The sequence below is a fragment of the Scylla paramamosain genome, chromosome 30, assembly GCF_035594125.1.
Source record: "Scylla paramamosain isolate STU-SP2022 chromosome 30, ASM3559412v1, whole genome shotgun sequence".
NCBI classification, from domain to species: Eukaryota; Metazoa; Arthropoda; class Malacostraca; order Decapoda; family Portunidae; genus Scylla; species Scylla paramamosain.
This window is the reverse complement of record NC_087180.1, coordinates 19,470,931-19,488,562: the sequence shown is the minus strand read 5'-3', so window position 1 is coordinate 19,488,562 and position 17,632 is coordinate 19,470,931. Positions and strand designations below refer to the sequence as shown.

Below are 17,632 nucleotides of genomic sequence, written 5' to 3'. Positions count from 1 at the left end.
TGACTCACTGACTTAATGTTTCAATTTATATAAACCTTGTCTACATACACATACCTTACTTAAAACTACCTTGACAACCTGACACGAGAATACTGACCTAACCTATCGTAACTTAAATTCACCCTGACTTGACCTGACATAACCATACATGGAGTGGGTCGTCATATCTTTACCTCCATTCATAGCAGTGAGGCGTGAATTAGGTAAGACTTTCCTACAAGAACTTAAGACTAGGGATCATGTTCTTCTCAGGCTTTTTAGTGTCTTAAATCGTCCTTATCATGCCAGATTCATTGCAAATTATTAAGGGTTTTCAAAGGTATTTCCGTGATTTGAGTGGAAGTTTAACAGGAATTCTGCCTCAATTATCAGCGGTTTTCAAAGGTATTTTCATGATGGTGTGGTTTTCAAAGAGTGAGAGATCCTTGCCATGTGTTTCTCCTGTTCTTGCCCACGCAGCTCTCATGGAATTACCTCGGTGGTCTTTGAATACAGAGCGAGCGTTGTTCTGTATCTATCCTGCCTTCCACGCTTAGCTAATTATCCGTGTGGTCTTTGAATAGTGAGAGAGCGTTGTTCTGTATCTATCCTGCTTTCCACGCTTAGCTAATTATCCGTGTGGTCTTTGAATACTGAGCAAGCGTTGTTCTGTATCTATCCTGCCCTTCACACTTAGCTAATTATCCGTGTGGTCTTTGAATAGTGAGAGAGCGTTGTTCTGTATCAATCTTCACCTCTAATTGACCGTCTGTGTGATCTGTAAATATTGAGAGAGCGTTGTTCTGTACCTACCCTGCCCTACACACCTAGTTAGTCATCTCGCGGTTCTTTAATAACAGTCGTGGTGAGAGCTAAGTGGTTTGCCCAAGGGGAGCAGTGACTTACCCTGATTTGCGGAGTGACAGTGGCGGGCGTGGCGATATCTCTCTCAAGAGACACTTCGTTCCTCCTGAGGAGAAAGATAACAAGAGACCAGTGTTATCTTCCTGTATGTAGCTCCTTACCCCCCCCAACGCGTCATCTATCACATCTCATTATTCTTCAGTTTTGGACAATTCTTCTGGGTTTATCTCAGTGGGCTCTTCTTGTCTTCCCTTTCGCCAAAAGCTAGTTTAATTCTATTCTTACTGAGTTTGTGACTTACCTCCTCCTCCTCCTCGCTGCGACTGCGGTGATGAGAATGGTGAGGAGAGCGATGGTGAGAATGCCGATGGTGATTCCTCCTCCCAACAGAACTGTGAGGAGAGGAAACAGTGACTGATTGACTGACTGACTGACTGACTGACTGATTGACTGACAGGTAGATAGACAGAGGAATAGGTAGACGGATTCATTGTTAGAGAAATAAATTGAGTGATAAATAGATACGTAGGTAGGTATACAGACAAACAGACAGACAGATAGATAGGTAGATAAATAAATAGACATAGCGATGGACTGATAGATAGATAGATAGATAGATAGACAGATAGATAGATAGATAGATATAATGCACTCGTCGACACACACACACACACACACACACACACACACACACACACACACACACACACACACACACACACACACACACACACACACACACACACACACACACACACAATACTTCTACTACCCTCACTCCACCCACTCACTCCACCCACAAAAAAATGAAAAAAAGGGGGGAAAGCCTCCAATGTTCTTTTTTCTACCTTTCTGTCATACAACTAATGAAGACAATGGACAACAAGAGATAGCGGTAACCCAGATAGCGAGAGACTGACGGCCTTATCTCCCACGACCCAGCAAACCGAGTCGTGGGGCGCAGGGCAGTGTGCTGTATTCAAAGTAGTGTGATGCCTAACTAAGGTGCTTGTAACATTGTATACGACTTTGTGGGTAAAAAATTTAAAGGGGATGAAAATTTAAAGGAATAGGATTTAGATTTTTATTATTATTATTATTATTATTATTATTATTATTATTATTATTATTATTATTGTTATTATTGTTATTATTATTATTATTATGAAGCAAGAAAGTGGTAAAAGTAAGGAAATAAATTTGATAGAATAAGGTGTTAATTTTGTTGTTTGTTATTATTATTATTATTATTATTATTATTATTATTATTATTATTTTATTTATTTATTTTTTATTTTTTTCATTTACTATCTCTTTTATTATTTTCAAGGGAGATACAGTTAATTCAGGTTAAATGAGGTTGATTTCTCTCTCTCTCTCTCTCTCTCTCTCTCTCTCTCTCTCTCTCTCTCTCTCTCTCTCTCTCTCTCTCTCTCTCTCTCTCTCTCTCTCTCTCTCTCTCTCTCTCTCTCTCACTTACCGCCAACCATGTCCACTCCACAGGTCTCGCCAACTCTCCAATCATTGCAACTGTAGGGAAGAAAAGGTGATTATTATTATTATTATTAGTGGTAGTGGTGGTGGTGGTGGTGGTGATGGGAACAGCAGTAGTAGTGGTAATCAGTGAAGGAGGAAAAAGAGACAAAGCCAATGCAGGTGCCTGCACTGATAACCTGGTGGTGATTACAGGGGTGAGGCGTAGTATTGGCCAAGCAGGATGTTGACTGTACGCACGCACGCACACACACACACACACACACACACACACACACACACACACACACACACACACACACACACACACACACACACACACACACACACACACACACACACACACACACACACACACACACACACACACACACACACACACACACACACACACACACACAGAGAAGGAGTCCAGTTAACAACCAACAGAATCTCAAACTGTCACCTCTTATACTGGGAACTAGAATAAAAACAAGGCATTGAAACACAGAAGACAAATTATCACCTGTACACACAACTGAAATTCTCTTATAGCACACACACACACACACACACACACACACACACCTGCTCCTTTACTCCATAGCGAATTCTACTGGTGGGAATGCAATACGTGTTAGTGTATTGAATGTAAAGGATGAAAGTGTGCCGAGTGTTCGTTGGGCTTCTGTTTATCTGTGTCAGTACCTGCTCTCCTAATGTGCAAGGAAGGAGGGACGGCCGAAGATACCAGTGATGATAACACTCTTTGGTTTTGTTTATTTTTGACGAGTTGTTCAAGTTTGTTTAAAAGTTTTACTAGCAGAGAGAGAGAGAGAGAGAGAGAGAGAGTGAAAATAATAGGATGTGTTCTTTTAAGCTTTGAGTGTGTGTGTGTGTGTGTGTCTGCATGTGCCAGTGTGCTGACGGGCATATATCAACCACACACACACACACACACACACACGCAACTAGTCTCATACATGTTCACAGATAAAACGAGGAATGTGGATTGAAGTTTACTAAATATCCCTAGTCTTGCATGTTATCAGCCACCTATCTGGTGACACTATCTTCTTATCGTGTCCCCGCCGCGTCTCTTCCTAGAAATCGCCATTGCGGAGAGCGGAAATATCAGACTCATTTGAGATAATGGCGGTGACACAAGATCCTGGCTATGGGAGGCAATGTAATGTGTGGCAGCGTGTTAACTAGGAACTACTACTACTACTACTACTACTACTACTACTACTACTACTACTACTACTACTACTTTAATGACACAAAATTTTGGGATGTAAGATGATGTAAGGTAGTGAATGGTTGTAACTACTACTACTACTACTACTACTACTACTACTACTACTACTACTGGTGCTACTACTGGTGCTAACTTATGTAATGAATTAATCGTTAATTCCATAATTTATTCACTGATTTGTCTTTATAGTCACACACACACACACACACACACACACACACACACACACTCACTCTCTCTCTCTCTCTCTCTCTCTCTCTCTCTCTCTCTCTCTCTCTCTCTCTCTCTCTCTCTCTCTCTCTCACCTGCAGTATCGGAAGAGGAACGTCGAATTTCTTAAACAGGTGCCGGCGTTAGAACAGTATTTACTCGTGCAGGGTTCTGATGGAAAAAAAAAACATTTATTATTATTATTATTATTATTATTATTATTATTATTATTATTATTATTATTATTGATAGTAGTAGTAGTAGTAGTAGTAGTAGTAAGTGACAGTTTGACAAATATTTTTCACTAACAAGAACAAAAACACCCATGAAAACTAAAGCAATTATCTCAGCTTCCTTTGAAAAACAGTCTTGGAGTAAGAGAGAGAGAGAGAGAGAGAGAGAGAGAGAGAGAGAGAGAGAGAGAGAGAGAGAGAGAGAGAGAGAGATCGTACCCATAGGACCATATTCTGAAAGAGTTCTGGCCGCATCTACTTTTAAAAGGCTCCAGTTGAAGGCTTTTACAGGTGTCTTTACGCTTCTAGTGGCAGATTAACAAGATTTCTACATTAGTAACAGGAGAAGCAGTCTTGAAAATCCGGCTAATCACCTCTGTGACCTTTGACATTTGTATTGAGAGAGCGAGGAAAGGGCTTCTGAATATAGTTCATACAATGCTTATCTTTACACTCACCAACGCAGACCTCCCCGGGACTCGAGAAAGGGAAGATGTCCTCGTACTGTTTAAGGCAGCGGCACCTTGCAGTCATAATCCCCAATGCTTCGTCTTCCTTGAGGTAGCACTCAGCTGTGTTTTTGCATTGTGATTCCACACATGTCTCGTTCTGCACTTCTGTAGTGAGAGACACGGTGTGGTAGTGGTGGCGGTGGTGGTGATGTGAGCATGTGGTGTAGATAGAGACACAGCTACGGTGGTGGTGCTGGTGATAATGAGGGTAACAGTGTATGGTACTGTTGACAGATGTAGTTGTGATGGTGATGATGGTGATGGTGATAGACAAAGAACAGTAACAATGCGTGGTGTACGTGTCGTAAGAACGGAGGCGTTATGAATATAATGATAGTGATGATTGTGATGAGAGGGACAGTGTGCGGAGTGAAGGCAGTTATGGTAGTGGTGATGGTGATAGTGAAGACGGAAGCAGAGATATGAAGATAGTGGTGATAGTTATTCAAGAATGAGAGAAGCAATGTGTGGTGATGTGGACAGACGCAAAAGTTACGAAGACAGTGATAGTGAAGATGTACACAACAACACTAATAGTAACGAGGAGGTATAGTGAAGACAGTGATAGTGATGACATCCAATAACAAGAATAAAAAAATCTGAATAAAACAATGATTCTACAAAGCACACACAAATACATACATATATCCACACACTCCTTACCTCCCACAGTGATACTATCCTCATTCACTGTCAGGTTCAACTCATCATCGTAAGTGGTGTTGACAATAACGTACTTCACCGCATCCTCCATGGCGCTGCTTATGGAGCTATCGTAGTTGTCAGTCCGCCTCATCACCATCTCAGTTTCCACCATCAGTTTATCAAGGCTAGAATCCGCCTCTCTGTTGACTACCTGGACTGCTGCAACATTTCTGGTGATAAGGAAAGAAATTATTGAACGTTTTTGGTTTGTAAGGAGAGGGGCTGCTGAACGTTTGTGGCGGCAAGAAAAGGGACTATTAAACGTTTTATGGGTGGGCTTTTGAACGTTTGCGGTCGTCAGTAAAGGGGTTATTGAACGTTTCTGGTGATTATTATAAGTGGTATTGAACATTTGCGGCAGTGAGAGAGAGAGAGAGAGAGAGAGAAGAGGGAAATTTCATACAGAAAAATAAAAAAAAAAATGTGAATTATCGGAAGGAAACCGAAAAAGCAAAGCAATTTTATCATTATCTATAAGCGTCCCCTTCCAATAATGGACACACACACACGCACACACACACACACACACACACACACACACACACACACACACACACACACACACACACACACACACACACACACACACACACACACACACACACACACACACACACACACACACACACACACACACACACTAGCTTACCTCTTTGCTCTGTCCCTAGGGGTGAGGCTAAGGGGCACTAGCGACTTCCTCTCTCCATTCCTGGAGTAACAGGCGCCTGGATTGTCTGTCGGGGACACGTCCATGTCATCCAGGTGTCGGAACTCCTCAGACAGTTCTCGCTCATTTGCCGCTTCCGTGAACTGCGACGGAGAGAATATAAAAAATAAGGGAAGCTGCAAGAAGCGACCAGGCTTACACGTGGCAGTCCCTGTAGGAAATATATCTACCTATTTCCACCTATCACCCCCATTCATAAACCTGTCTAATTTTCTCTTAAAGCTCCCTAATGTCCTAGCACTAACAACATGATTACTGCGACGTGAACTGCGACGGAGAGAATATAAGAAATAAGGGAAGCTGCAAGAAGCGACCAGGCTTACACGTGGCAGTCCCTGTAGGAAATATACCTACCTATTTCCACCTATCACCTCCATTCATAAACCTGTCTAATTTTCTCTTAAAGCTCCCTAATGTCCTAGCACTAACAACATGATTACTGAGTCCGTTCCACTCATCTACCACTCTATTTGAGAACCAATTTCTTATCTCTCTCTTAAACCTAAATTTTTCAAGCTTGAACCCATTATTTCTTGTTCTATCCTGGGTGCTGATCCTAAGAATTTTGCTTACATCCCCCTTGTTATAATCCTTATACCACTTAAAGACTTCTATCAGGTCCCCTCTTAACCTACGTCTCTCTAAAGAATGTAAATTTAACAGCTTCAATCTCGCCTCGTAAGGAACACTCCTCATCCCCTGTATCCTTTTAGTCATTCTCCTCTGTACTGATTCTAATAGATCTATATCTTTCCTGTAATGTGGGGACCAGAACTGCACAGCGTTGTCTAGATTAAGAGAGAGAGAGAGAGAGAGAGAGAGAGAGAGAGAGAGAGAGAGAGAGAGAGAGAGAGAGAGAGAGAGAGAGAGAGAGAGTTTGCTTGGCTGGCTGTGATGAACGTTGAGACGATGATATTGTTAAAATCTTCCTTCCTTCTTTTGTTTTTTGGTGTTTGTTTGGGAGTTTGGGAGGTGTTTGGGAGTGGTGGTGGTGGTGGTGGTGGTGGTGGTGGTGGTGTGTGTGTGTGTGTGTGTGTGTGTGTGTGTGTGTGTGTGTGTGTGTGTGTGTGTGTGTGCGTGTGTTTCTCTTGTGTTGTTGTTGTTGTTGCTGTCGTGGCGGTGGTTATTGTTGTTGTTGTTGTTGTTGTTGTTGTTGTTGTTGTTGTTGTTGTTGTTGTTGCTGCTGCTGTTGTTGTTATAACAGTGATTGCATCAACATCTCACAGATCACAGAGCAAACTTTCTCTTTTTCATCGTTGCGATAATGCCAAAACTATTACAGATAGAAAAAATAAAATTAAATTAAATTAAACGCAAACAAAAATGCAGTGAATTTTATAAAGATGAAATAAACAGAACAACACGTCTGGTGAAGAACACTTGTCAACGAACATAAAGGAAAAACACCCAGCGAATGAACGAAACCAAAGAAAAACAAAACAAGAAAAGATACAAGTAAGAAAATTATGGAATAAATGGAATAAATGAAATAAATGCATGAACTTAAACACCAGAGAGAGAGAGAGAGAGAGAGAGAGAGAGAGAGAGAGAGAGAGAGAGAGAGAGAGAGAGAGAGAGAGAGAGAGAGAGAGAGAGAGAGAGAGAGAGAGAGCTTTCTTACTTACCAGGTCCTGCATTTTGTTGAAGAGATCTATGTAAAGATATGAAGTTTTGTCACAGTAAGACTGATCCCACTTCTCCTCCACCGTAACTGTTGAGGGGTGTTTCACGGTTCCTAAGAGAGAGAGAGAGAGAGAGAGAGAGAGAGAGAGAGAGAGAGAGAGAGAGAGAGAGAGAGAGAGAGAGAGAGAGAGAGAGAAAGAGAGAAAGAGAGATTTAATAAGAGATTACGTTTATATACATTGCTCAACATCATTCCTATCAAATAAGAGAATCCTGTGGTAAAAGTTTAGAGAGCAATATGGATGATCGCCAGACAGCAGAGAGACTGAAGAGTGTGACTCAGTCTTTCAGCGCCTCTCGTCTGCTCAGTTAAAAGAATTAAAATAGATTTATCTGTCAACGCATATTAATTTTCATAAGAAACTAAGAAAATAATGGTGAAAGAATCTGTCAGGCCTACTTGTGGCAGTCCCTCTATAAAATATTCCAACCGATTTGCAGTTTCGTTGTCGTCTAATGGTTTTTTGAAGTGTCCCTATGACTCAAGAGTAACGATCTGATTACTGAGCGTTTCCTTCATCCACCTCTCTATTTGATAACCAACTCCTGCCTATCTCTTTCAAATTTAACTTTATCAAGATTGAACCCATCATTTATTGCGCTTATTTGCTAATGTTCCCCTTAATTTATCCCCCATACCACTTACAGATTAGATCACCTCTTAATTAATCTTGAGAATTTTGCTGATGTCCCATTGTTATATCACCTATACCACTTAAAGACTTAAATAGCTGAAGAGAAAAGAGTGACTGATTGACTTACCTCTACAAGTTTTATCAGTATCTGTTTCCTCGTACCCCTTCATGCACCAACAGCCAACTTCTCCATTCTCATTCCTCGAACACCTCCTGAACTCATCCACAAGGCAACCCGAAGCAGAAGGGTTGACTAGTCCATTCTGTTCAGCTTCTAGGAAATCTTCATTGCATCCAAGATCAATAGGAGGAGCGAGAGTGGTGGTGGAGGTGGAGGGGGTGGTGGAAGGCTTGCTAGTCGTTGTGGTGGGATGTGTAGTTGTGGAAGGAAGTGAAGTTGTGGTGGTAGTGGAAGTGGTTGTAGTGGAAGATGTGGTTGTAGTGGCAGGTGGAGTTGTGTCGGGGGTGCCAGAGGATGTGGGGGAGGAAGTAGTAGTAAGAGGTGTAGTTGTGCTGGTGGAGGATGTGGACGAGGAAGTTGTAGTAGGAGGTGTAGTTGTGGTGGTGGGGGATGTGGACGAGGAAGTTGTAGTAGGTGTAGTTGTGGTGGTGGAGGATGTGGACGAGGAAGTTGTAGTAGGAGGTGTAGTTGTGGTGGTGGGGGATGTGGACGAGGAAGTTGTAGTAGGTGTAGTTGTGGTGGTGGAGGATGTGGACGAGGAAGCTGTAGTAGGTGTAGTTATGGTGGTGGGGGATGTGGACGAGGAAGTTGTAGTAGGTGTAGTTGTGGTGGTGGAGGATGTGGACGAGGAAGCTGTAGTAGGTGTAGTTATGGTGGTGGGGGATGTGGACGAGGAAGCTGTAGTAGGTGTAGTTATGGTGGTGGGGGATGTGGACGAGGAAGCTGTAGTAAGTGTAGTTATGGTGGTGGGGGATGTGGACGAGGAAGCTGTAGTAGGTGTAGTTGTGGTGGTGGGGGATGTGGACGAGGAAGCTGTAGTAGAAGCTGTAGTTGTGGTGGTGGAGGATGTGGGAGAAGATGTTTCAATAGTTGTCTCAGTAGAAGTGGTGGGACTACTTGGGCTTATGGGGGAGGAAGAAGAAGATTCGGTGGTTGATCCAGAAGTGATGGAACTGCTTGGGCTTATGGGGGAGGAAGAAGAAGATTCCGTGGTTGATCCAGAAGTGGTGGGACTACTTGGGCTTATGGGGGAGGAAGAAGAAGATTCGGGAGTTGATCCAGAAGTGGTGGAACTATTTGGGCTTATTGGGGAGGAAGAAGATTCGGTGGTTGATCCAGAAGTGGTGGAACTACTTGGGCTTATGGGGGAGGAAGAAGAAGAAGATTCTGTGGTTGATCCAGAAGTGGTGGAACTGCTTGGGCTTATGGGGGAGAAAGAAGAAGATTCCGTGGTTGATCCAGAAGTGGTGGAACTACTTGGGCTTATGGGGGAGGAAGAAGATTCGGTGGTTGATCCAGAAGTGGTGGAACTACTTGGGCTTATGGAGGAGGAAGAAGAAGAAGATTCCGTGGTTGATTCAGAAGTGGTGGAACTACTTGGGCTTATGGGGTAGGAAGAAGAAGATTCCGTGGTTGATCCAGAAGTGGTGGAACTGCTTGGGCTTATGGGGGAGGAAGAAGAAGAAGATTCGGGAGTTGATCTAGAAGTGGTGGAACTACTTGGGCTTATGGAGGAGGAAGAAGAAGATTCGGTGGTTGATCCAGAAGTGGTGGAACTACTTGGGCTTATGGAGGAGGAAGAAGAAGAAGATTCCGTGGTTGATTCAGAAGTGGTGGAACTGCTTGGGCTTATGGGGGAGGAAGAAGAAGATTCGGGAGTTGTTCCAGAAGTGGTGGAACTACTTGGGCTTATGGGGGAGGAAGAAGAAGATTCGGTGGTTGATCCTGAAGAGGTGGAACTACTTGGGCTTATGGGGGAGGAAGAAGAAGATCCGGTGGTTGATCCAGGAGTGGTGATGCTACTTGGGCTTATGGGGGAGGAAGAAGAAGATTCCGTGGTTGATCCAAAAGTGGTGGAACTACTTGGGCTTATGGGGGAGGAAGAAGAAGATTCGGTGGTTGATCCAGAAGTGGTGGAACTACTTGGGCTTATGGGGGAGGAAGAAGAAGATTCCGTGGTTGATTCAGAAGTGGTGGAACTGCTTGGGCTTATGGGGGAGGAAGAAGAAGATTCCGTGGTTGATCCAGAAGTGGTGGAACTACTTGGGCTTATGGGGGAGGAAGAAGAAGATTCGGGAGTTGTTCCAAAAGTGGTGGAAATACTTGGGCTTATGGGGGAGGAAGAAGAAGATTCGGTGGTTGATCCTGAAGAGGTGGAACTACCTGGGCTTATGGGGGAGGAAGAAGAAGAAGATTCGGGAGTTGATCTAGAAGTGGTGGAACTACTTGGGCTTATGGAGGAGGAAGAAGAAGATTCGGTGGTTGATCCAGAAGTGGTGGAACTACTTGAGCTTATGGAGGAGGAAGAAGAAGAAGATTCCGTGGTTGATTCAGAAGTGGTGGAACTGCTTGGGCTTATGGGGGACGAAGAAGAAGATTCGGGAGTTGTTCCAGAAGTGGTGGAACTACTTGGGCTTATGGGGGAGGAAGAAGAAGATTCGGTGGTTGATCCTGAAGAGGTGGAACTACTTGGGCTTATGGGGGAGGAAGAAGAAGATCCGGTGGTTGATCCAGGAGTGGTGATGCTACTTGGGCTTATGGGGGAGGAAGAAGAAGATTCCGTGGTTGATTCAGAAGTGGTGGAACTGCTTGGGCTTATGGGGGAGGAAGAAGAAGATTCCGTGGTTGATCCAGAAGTGGTGGAACTACTTGGGCTTATGGGGGAGGAAGAAGAAGATTCGGGAGTTGATCCAGAAGTGGTGGAACTACTTGGGCTTATGGGGGAGGAAGAAGAAGATTCGGGAGTTGATCCAGAAGTGGTGGAACTACTTGGGCTTATGGGGGAGGAAGAAGAAGATTCGGTGGTTGATCCTGAAGAGGTGGAACTACTTGGGCTTATGGGGGAGGAAGAAGAATATTCCGTGGTTGATCCAGAAGTGGTGGAACTACTTGGGCTTATGGGGGAGGAAGAAGAAGATTCGGGAGTTGATCCAGAAGTGGTGGAACTACTTGGGCTTATGGGGGAGGAAGAAGAAGATTCGGTGGTTGATCCTGAAGAGGTGGAACTACTTGGGCTTATGGGGGAGGAAGAAGAATATTCCGTGGTTGATCCAGAAGTGGTGGAACTACTTGGGCTTATGGGGGAGGAAGAAGAAGATCCGGTGGTTGATCCAGGAGTGGTGATGCTACTTGGGCTTATGGGGGAGGAAGAAGAAGATTCCGTGGTTGATCCAGAAGTGGTGGAACTACTTGGGCTTATGGGGGAGGAAGAAGAAGATTCGGTGGTTGATCCAGAAGTGGTGGAACTACTTGGGCTTATGGGGGAGGAAGAAGAAGATTCCGTGGTTGATTCAGAAGTGGTGGAACTGCTTGGGCTTATGGGGGAGGAAGAAGAAGATTCCGTGGTTGATCCAGAAGTGGTGGAACTACTTGGGCTTATGGGGGAGGAAGAAGAAGATTCGGGAGTTGTTCCAAAAGTGGTGGAACTACTTGGGCTTATGGGGGAGGAAGAAGAAGATTCGGTGGTTGATCCTGAAGAGGTGGAACTACCTGGGCTTATGGGGGAGGAAGAAGAAGAAGATTCGGGAGTTGATCTAGAAGTGGTGGAACTACTTGGGCTTATGGAGGAGGAAGAAGAAGATTCGGTGGTTGATCCAGAAGTGGTGGAACTACTTGAGCTTATGGAGGAGGAAGAAGAAGATTCCGTGGTTGATTCAGAAGTGGTGGAACTGCTTGGGCTTATGGGAAAGGAAGAAGAAGATTCGGGAGTTGTTCCAGAAGTGGTGGAACTACTTGGGCTTATGGGGGAGGAAGAAGAAGATTCGGTGGTTGATCCTGAAGAGGTGGAACTACTTGGGCTTATGGGGGAGGAAGAAGAAGATCCGGTGGTTGATCCAGGAGTGGTGATGCTACTTGGGCTTATGGGGGAGGAAGAAGAAGATTCCGTGGTTGATCCAGAAGTGGTGGAACTACTTGGGCTTATGGGGGAGGAAGAAGAAGATTCGGTGGTTGATCCAGAAGTGGTGGAACTACTTGGGCTTATGGGGGAGGAAGAAGAAGATTCCGTGGTTGATTCAGAAGTGGTGGAACTGCTTGGGCTTATGGGGGAGGAAGAAGAAGATTCCGTGGTTGATCCAGAAGTGGTGGAACTACTTGGGCTTATGGGGGAGGAAGAAGAAGATTCGGGAGTTGATCCAGAAGTGGTGGAACTACTTGGGCTTATGGGGGAGGAAGAAGAAGATTCGGTGGTTGATCCTGAAGAGGTGGAACTACTTGGGCTTATGGGGGAGGAAGAAGAAGATCCGGTGGTTGATCCAGGAGTGGTGGGGCTACTTGGGCTTATGGGGGAGGAAGAAGAAGATTCCGTGGTTGATCCAGAAGTGGTGGAACTACTTGGGCTTATGGGGGAGGAAGAAGAAGATTCGGTGGTTGATCCAGAAGTGGTGGAACTACTTGGACTTATGGGGGAGGAAGAAGAAGATTCGGTGGTTGATCCAGATGCGGTGGAACTGCTTGGGCTTATGGGGGAGGAAGAAGAAGATTCCGTGGTTGATCCAGAAGTGGTGGAACTGCTTGGGCTTATGGGGGAGGAAGAAGAAGATTCCGTGGTTGATCCAGAAGTGGTGGAACTACTTGGGCTTATGGGGGAGGAAGAAGAAGATTCGGGAGTTGATCCAGAAGTGGTGGAACTACTTGGGCTTATGGGGGAGGAAGAAGAAGATTCGGTGGTTGATCCTGAAGAGGTGGAACTACTTGGGCTTATGGGGGAGGAAGAAGAAGATTCGGGAGTTGATCTAGAAGTGGTGGAACTACTTGGGCTTATGGAGGAGGAAGAAGAAGATTCGGTGGTTGATCCAGAAATGGTGGAACTACTTGGGCTTATGGAGGAGGAAGAAGAAGAAGATTCCGTGGTTGATTCAGAAGTGGTGGAACTGCTTGGGCTTATGGGGGAGGAAGAAGAAGATTCGGGAGTTGTTCCAGAAGCGGTGGAACTACTTGGGCTTATGGGGGAGGAAGAAGAAGATTCGGTGGTTGATCCTGAAGAGGTGGAACTACTTGGGCTTATGGGGGAGGAAGAAGAAGATCCGGTGGTTGATCCAGGAGTGGTGATGCTACTTGGGCTTATGGGGGAGGAAGAAGAAGATTCCGTGGTTGATCCAGAAGTGGTGGAACTACTTGGGCTTATGGAAGAGGAAGAAGAAGATTCGGTGGTTGATCCAGAAGTGGTGGAACTACTTGGGCTTATGGGGGAGGAAGAAGAGGATTCCGTGGTTGATTCAGAAGTGGTGGAACTGCTTGGGCTTATGGGGGAGGAAGAAGAAGATTCCGTGGTTGATCCAGAAGTGGTGGAACTACTTGGGCTTATGTGGGAGGAAGAAGAAGATTCGGGAGTTGATCCAGAAGTGGTGGAACTACTTGGGCTTATGGAGGAGGAAGAAGAAGATTCGGTGGTTGATCCTGAAGAGGTGGAACTACTTGGGCTTATGGGGGAGGAAGAAGAAGATCCGGTGGTTGATCCAGGAGTGGTGGGGCTACTTGGGCTTATGGGGGAGGAAGAAGAAGATTCCGTGGTTGATCCAGAACTGGTGGAACTACTTGGGCTTATGGGGGAGGAAGAAGAAGATTCGAGAGTTGATCCAGAAGTGGTGGAACTACTTGGGCTTATGGGGGAGGAAGAAGAAGATTCGGTGGTTGATCCAGAAGTGGTGGAACTACTTGGACTTATGGGGGAGGAAGAAGAAGATTCGGTGGTTGATCCAGATGTGGTGGAACTGCTTGGGCTTATGGGGGAGGAAGAAGAAGATTCCGTGGGTGATCCAGAAGTGGTGGAACTGCTTTGGCTTATGGGGGAGGAAGAAGAAGATTCCGTGGTTGATCCAGAAGTGGTGGAACTACTTGGGCTTATGGGGGAGGAAGAAGAAGATTCGGGAGTTGATCCAGAAGTCGTGGAACTACTTGGGCTTATGGAGGAGGAAGATGAAGAAGATTCCGTGGTTGATCCAGAAGTGGTGGAACTGCTTGGGCTTATGGGGGAGGAAGAAGAAGATTCAGGAGTTGATCCTGAAGTGGTGGAACTACTTGGGCTTATGGGGGAGGAAGAAGAAGATTCGGTAGTTGATCCAGAAGTGGTGGAACTACTTGGGCTTATGGGGGAGGAAGAAGAAGATTCGGTAGTTGATCCAGAAGTGGTGGTACTACTTGGGCTTATGGGAGAGGAAGAAGAAGATTCGGTGGTTGATCCAGAAGTGGTGGAACTACTTGGGCTTATGGGGGAGGAAGAAGAAGAAGATTCCGTGGTCGATCCAGAAGTGGTGGAACTACTTGGGCTTATGGGGGAGGAAGAAGAAGATTCGGGAGTTGATCCAGAAGTGGTGGAACTACTTGGGCTCATGGGGGAGGAAGAAGAAGATTCGGTGGTTGATCCTGAAGAGGTGGAACTACTTGGGCTTATGGGGGAGGAAGAAGAAGATCCGGTGGTTGATCCAGGAGTGGTGGGGCTACTTGGGCTTATGGGGGAGGAAGAAGAAGATTCCGTGGTTGATCCAGAAGTGGTGGAACTACTTGGGCTTATGGAGGAGGAAGAAGAAGATTCGGTGGTTGATCCAGAAGTGGTGGAACTACTTGGACTTATGGGGGAGGAAGAAGAAGATTCGGTGGTTGATCCAGATGTGGTGGAACTGCTTGGGCTTATGGGGGAGGAAGAAGAAGATTCCGTGGTTGATCCAGAAGTGGTGGAACTGCTTGGGCTTATGGGGGAGGAAGAAGAAGATTCCGTGGTTGATCCAGAAGTGGTGGAACTACTTGGGCTTATGGGGGAGGAAGAAGAAGATTCCGTGGTTGATCCAGAAGTGGTGGAACTACTTGGGCTTATGGGGGAGGAAGAAGAAGATTCGGTAGTTGATCCAGAAGTGGTGGAACTACTTGGGCTTATATGGGGGGGGGAAGAAGAAGAAGATTCCGTGGTTGATCCAGAAGTGGTGGAACTACTTGGGCTTATGGGAGAGGAAGAAGAAGATTCTGTGGTTGATCCAGAAGTTGTGGAACTACTTGGGCTTATGGGGGAGGAAGAAGAAGATTCGGTAGTTGATCCAGAAGTGGTGGAACTACTTGGGCTTATGGGGGAGGAAGAAGAAGATTCGGTGGTTGATCCAGAAGTGGTGGAACTACTTGGGCTTATGGGGGAGGAAGAAGAAGAAGATTCCGTGGTTGATTCAGAAGTGGTGGAACTGCTTGGGCTTATGGGGGAGGAAGAAGAAGATTCCGTGGTTGATCCAGAAGTGGTGGAACTACTTGGGCTTATGGGGGAGGAAGAAGAAGATTCGGGAGTTGATCCAGAAGTGGTGGAACTACTTGGGCTTATGGAGGAGGAAGAAGAAGAAGATTCCGTGGTTGATCCAGAAGTGGTGGAACTGCTTGGGCTTATGGGGGAGGAAGAAGAAGATTCAGGAGTTGATCCTGAAGTGGTGGAACTACTTGGGCTTATGGGGGAGGAAGAAGAAGATTCGGTAGTTGATCCAGAAGTGGTGGAACTACTTGGGCTTATGGGGGAGGAAGAAGAAGATTCGGTAGTTGATCCAGAAGTGGTGGAACTACTTGGGGTTATGGGGGAGGAAGAAGAAGATTCCGTGGTTGATCCAGAAGTGGTGGAAATACTTGGGCTTATGGGGGAAGAAGAAGAAGATTCTGTGGTTGATCCAGAAGGGGTGGAACTACTTGGGCTTATGGGGGAGGAAGAAGAAGATTCCGTGGTTGATCCAGAAGTGGTGGAACTGCTTGGGTTTATGGGGGAGGAAGAAGATGATTCGGGAGTTGATCCAGAAGTGGTGGAACTACTTTGGCTTATGGGGGAGGAAGAAGAAGATTCGGTGGTTGATCCAGAAGTGGTGAAACTACTTGGGCTTATGGAGGAGGAAGAAGAAGATTCTGTGGTTGATCCAGAAGTGGTGGAACTACTTGGGCTTATGGGAGAGGAAGAAGAAGATTCGGTGGTTGATCCAGAAGTGGTGGAAATACTTGGGCTTATAGGGGAGGAAGAAGAAGATTCCGTGGTTGATCCAGAAGTGGTGGGACTACTTGGGCTTATGGGGGAGGAAGAAGAAGATTCCATGGTTGATCCAGAAGTGGTGGAACTGCTTGGGCTTATGGGGGAGGAAGAAGAAGATTCCGTGGTTGATCCAGAAGTGGTGGAACTACTTGGGCTTATGGGGGAGGAAGAAGAAGATTCGGTAGTTGATCCAGAAGTGGTGGAACTGCTTGGGCTTATGGGAGAGGAAGAAGAAGATTCCGTGGTTGATCCAGAAGTGGTGGAACTACTTGGGCTTATGGGGGAGGAAGAAGAAGATTCGGGAGTTGATCCAGAAGTGGTGGAACTACTTGGGCTTATGGAGGAGGAAGAAGAAGAAGATTCCGTGGTTGATTCAGAGGTGGTGGAACTGCTTGGGCTTATGGGGGAGGAAGAAGAAGATTCCGTGGTTGATCCAGAAGTGGTGGAACTACTTGGGCTTATGGGGGAGGAAGAAGAAGATTCGGGAGTTGATCCAGAAGTGGTGGAACTACTTGGGCTTATGGGGGAGGAAGAAGAAGTTTCGGTGGTTGATCCAGAAGTGGTGGAACTACTTGGGCTTATGGGGGAGGAAGAAGAAGAAGATTCCGTGGTTGATCCAGAAGTGGTGGAACTGCTTGGGCTTATGGGGGAGGAAGAAGAAGATTCCGTGGTTGATCCAGAAGTGGTGGAACTACTTGGGCTTATGGGGGAGGAAGAAGAAGATTCGGGAGTTGATCCAGAAGTGGTGGAACTACTTGGGCTTATGGAGGAGGAAGAAGAAGAAGATTCCGTGGTTGATTCAGAAGTGGTGGAACTGCTTGGGCTTATGGGGGAGGAAGAAGAAGATTCCGTGGTTGATCCAGAAGTGGTGGAACTACTTGGGCTTATGGGGGAGGAAGAAGAAGATTCGGTGGTTGATCCTGAAGAGGTGTAACTACTTGGGCTTATGGGGGAGGAAGAAGAAGATTCGGTAGTTGATCCAGAAGTGGTGGAACTACTTGGGCTTATGGGGGATGAAGAAGAAGATTCGGTGGTTGATCCAGAAGTGGTGGAACTAATTGGGCTTATGGGGGAGGAAGAAGAAGATTCGGTAGTTGATCCAGAAGTGGTGGAACTACTTGGGCTTATGGGGGAGGAAGAAGAAGATTCGGTGGTTGATCCAGAAGTGGTGGAACTACTTGGGCT

At 45.7% G+C, this 17,632-nt stretch overlaps 1 protein-coding gene across 1 annotated transcript; it reads left to right on the top strand.

Annotated features, from left to right (window-relative positions):
- Positions 1-16,064: 16,064 nt before the first annotated feature.
- LOC135116096 (uncharacterized) lies at positions 16,065-17,381 on the top strand. The gene is made up of 3 exons (XM_064033307.1): positions 16,065-16,466; positions 16,614-17,069; positions 17,220-17,381. The coding sequence occupies exons 1-3, from the start codon at positions 16,065-16,067 to the stop codon at positions 17,379-17,381; spliced, it is 1,020 nt and encodes a 339-aa protein (XP_063889377.1).
- The last annotated feature ends 251 nt before the right edge of the window (positions 17,382-17,632 follow it).

Bases quoted from the DNA above. Each gene is read 5' to 3' on its own strand.
- LOC135116096 (XM_064033307.1), top strand. From the start codon at position 16,065: ATGGGGGAAGAAGAAGAAGATTCTGTGGTTGATCCAGAAGGGGTGGAA. The intron at 16,467-16,613 runs GTGGGACTACTT...CTTATGGGGGAG, and splicing joins CCGTGGTTGATCCAGAAGTG to GAAGAAGAAGATTCGGTAGT. The intron at 17,070-17,219 runs GTGGTGGAACTG...CTTATGGAGGAG, and splicing joins ATTCCGTGGTTGATCCAGAA to GAAGAAGAAGAAGATTCCGT.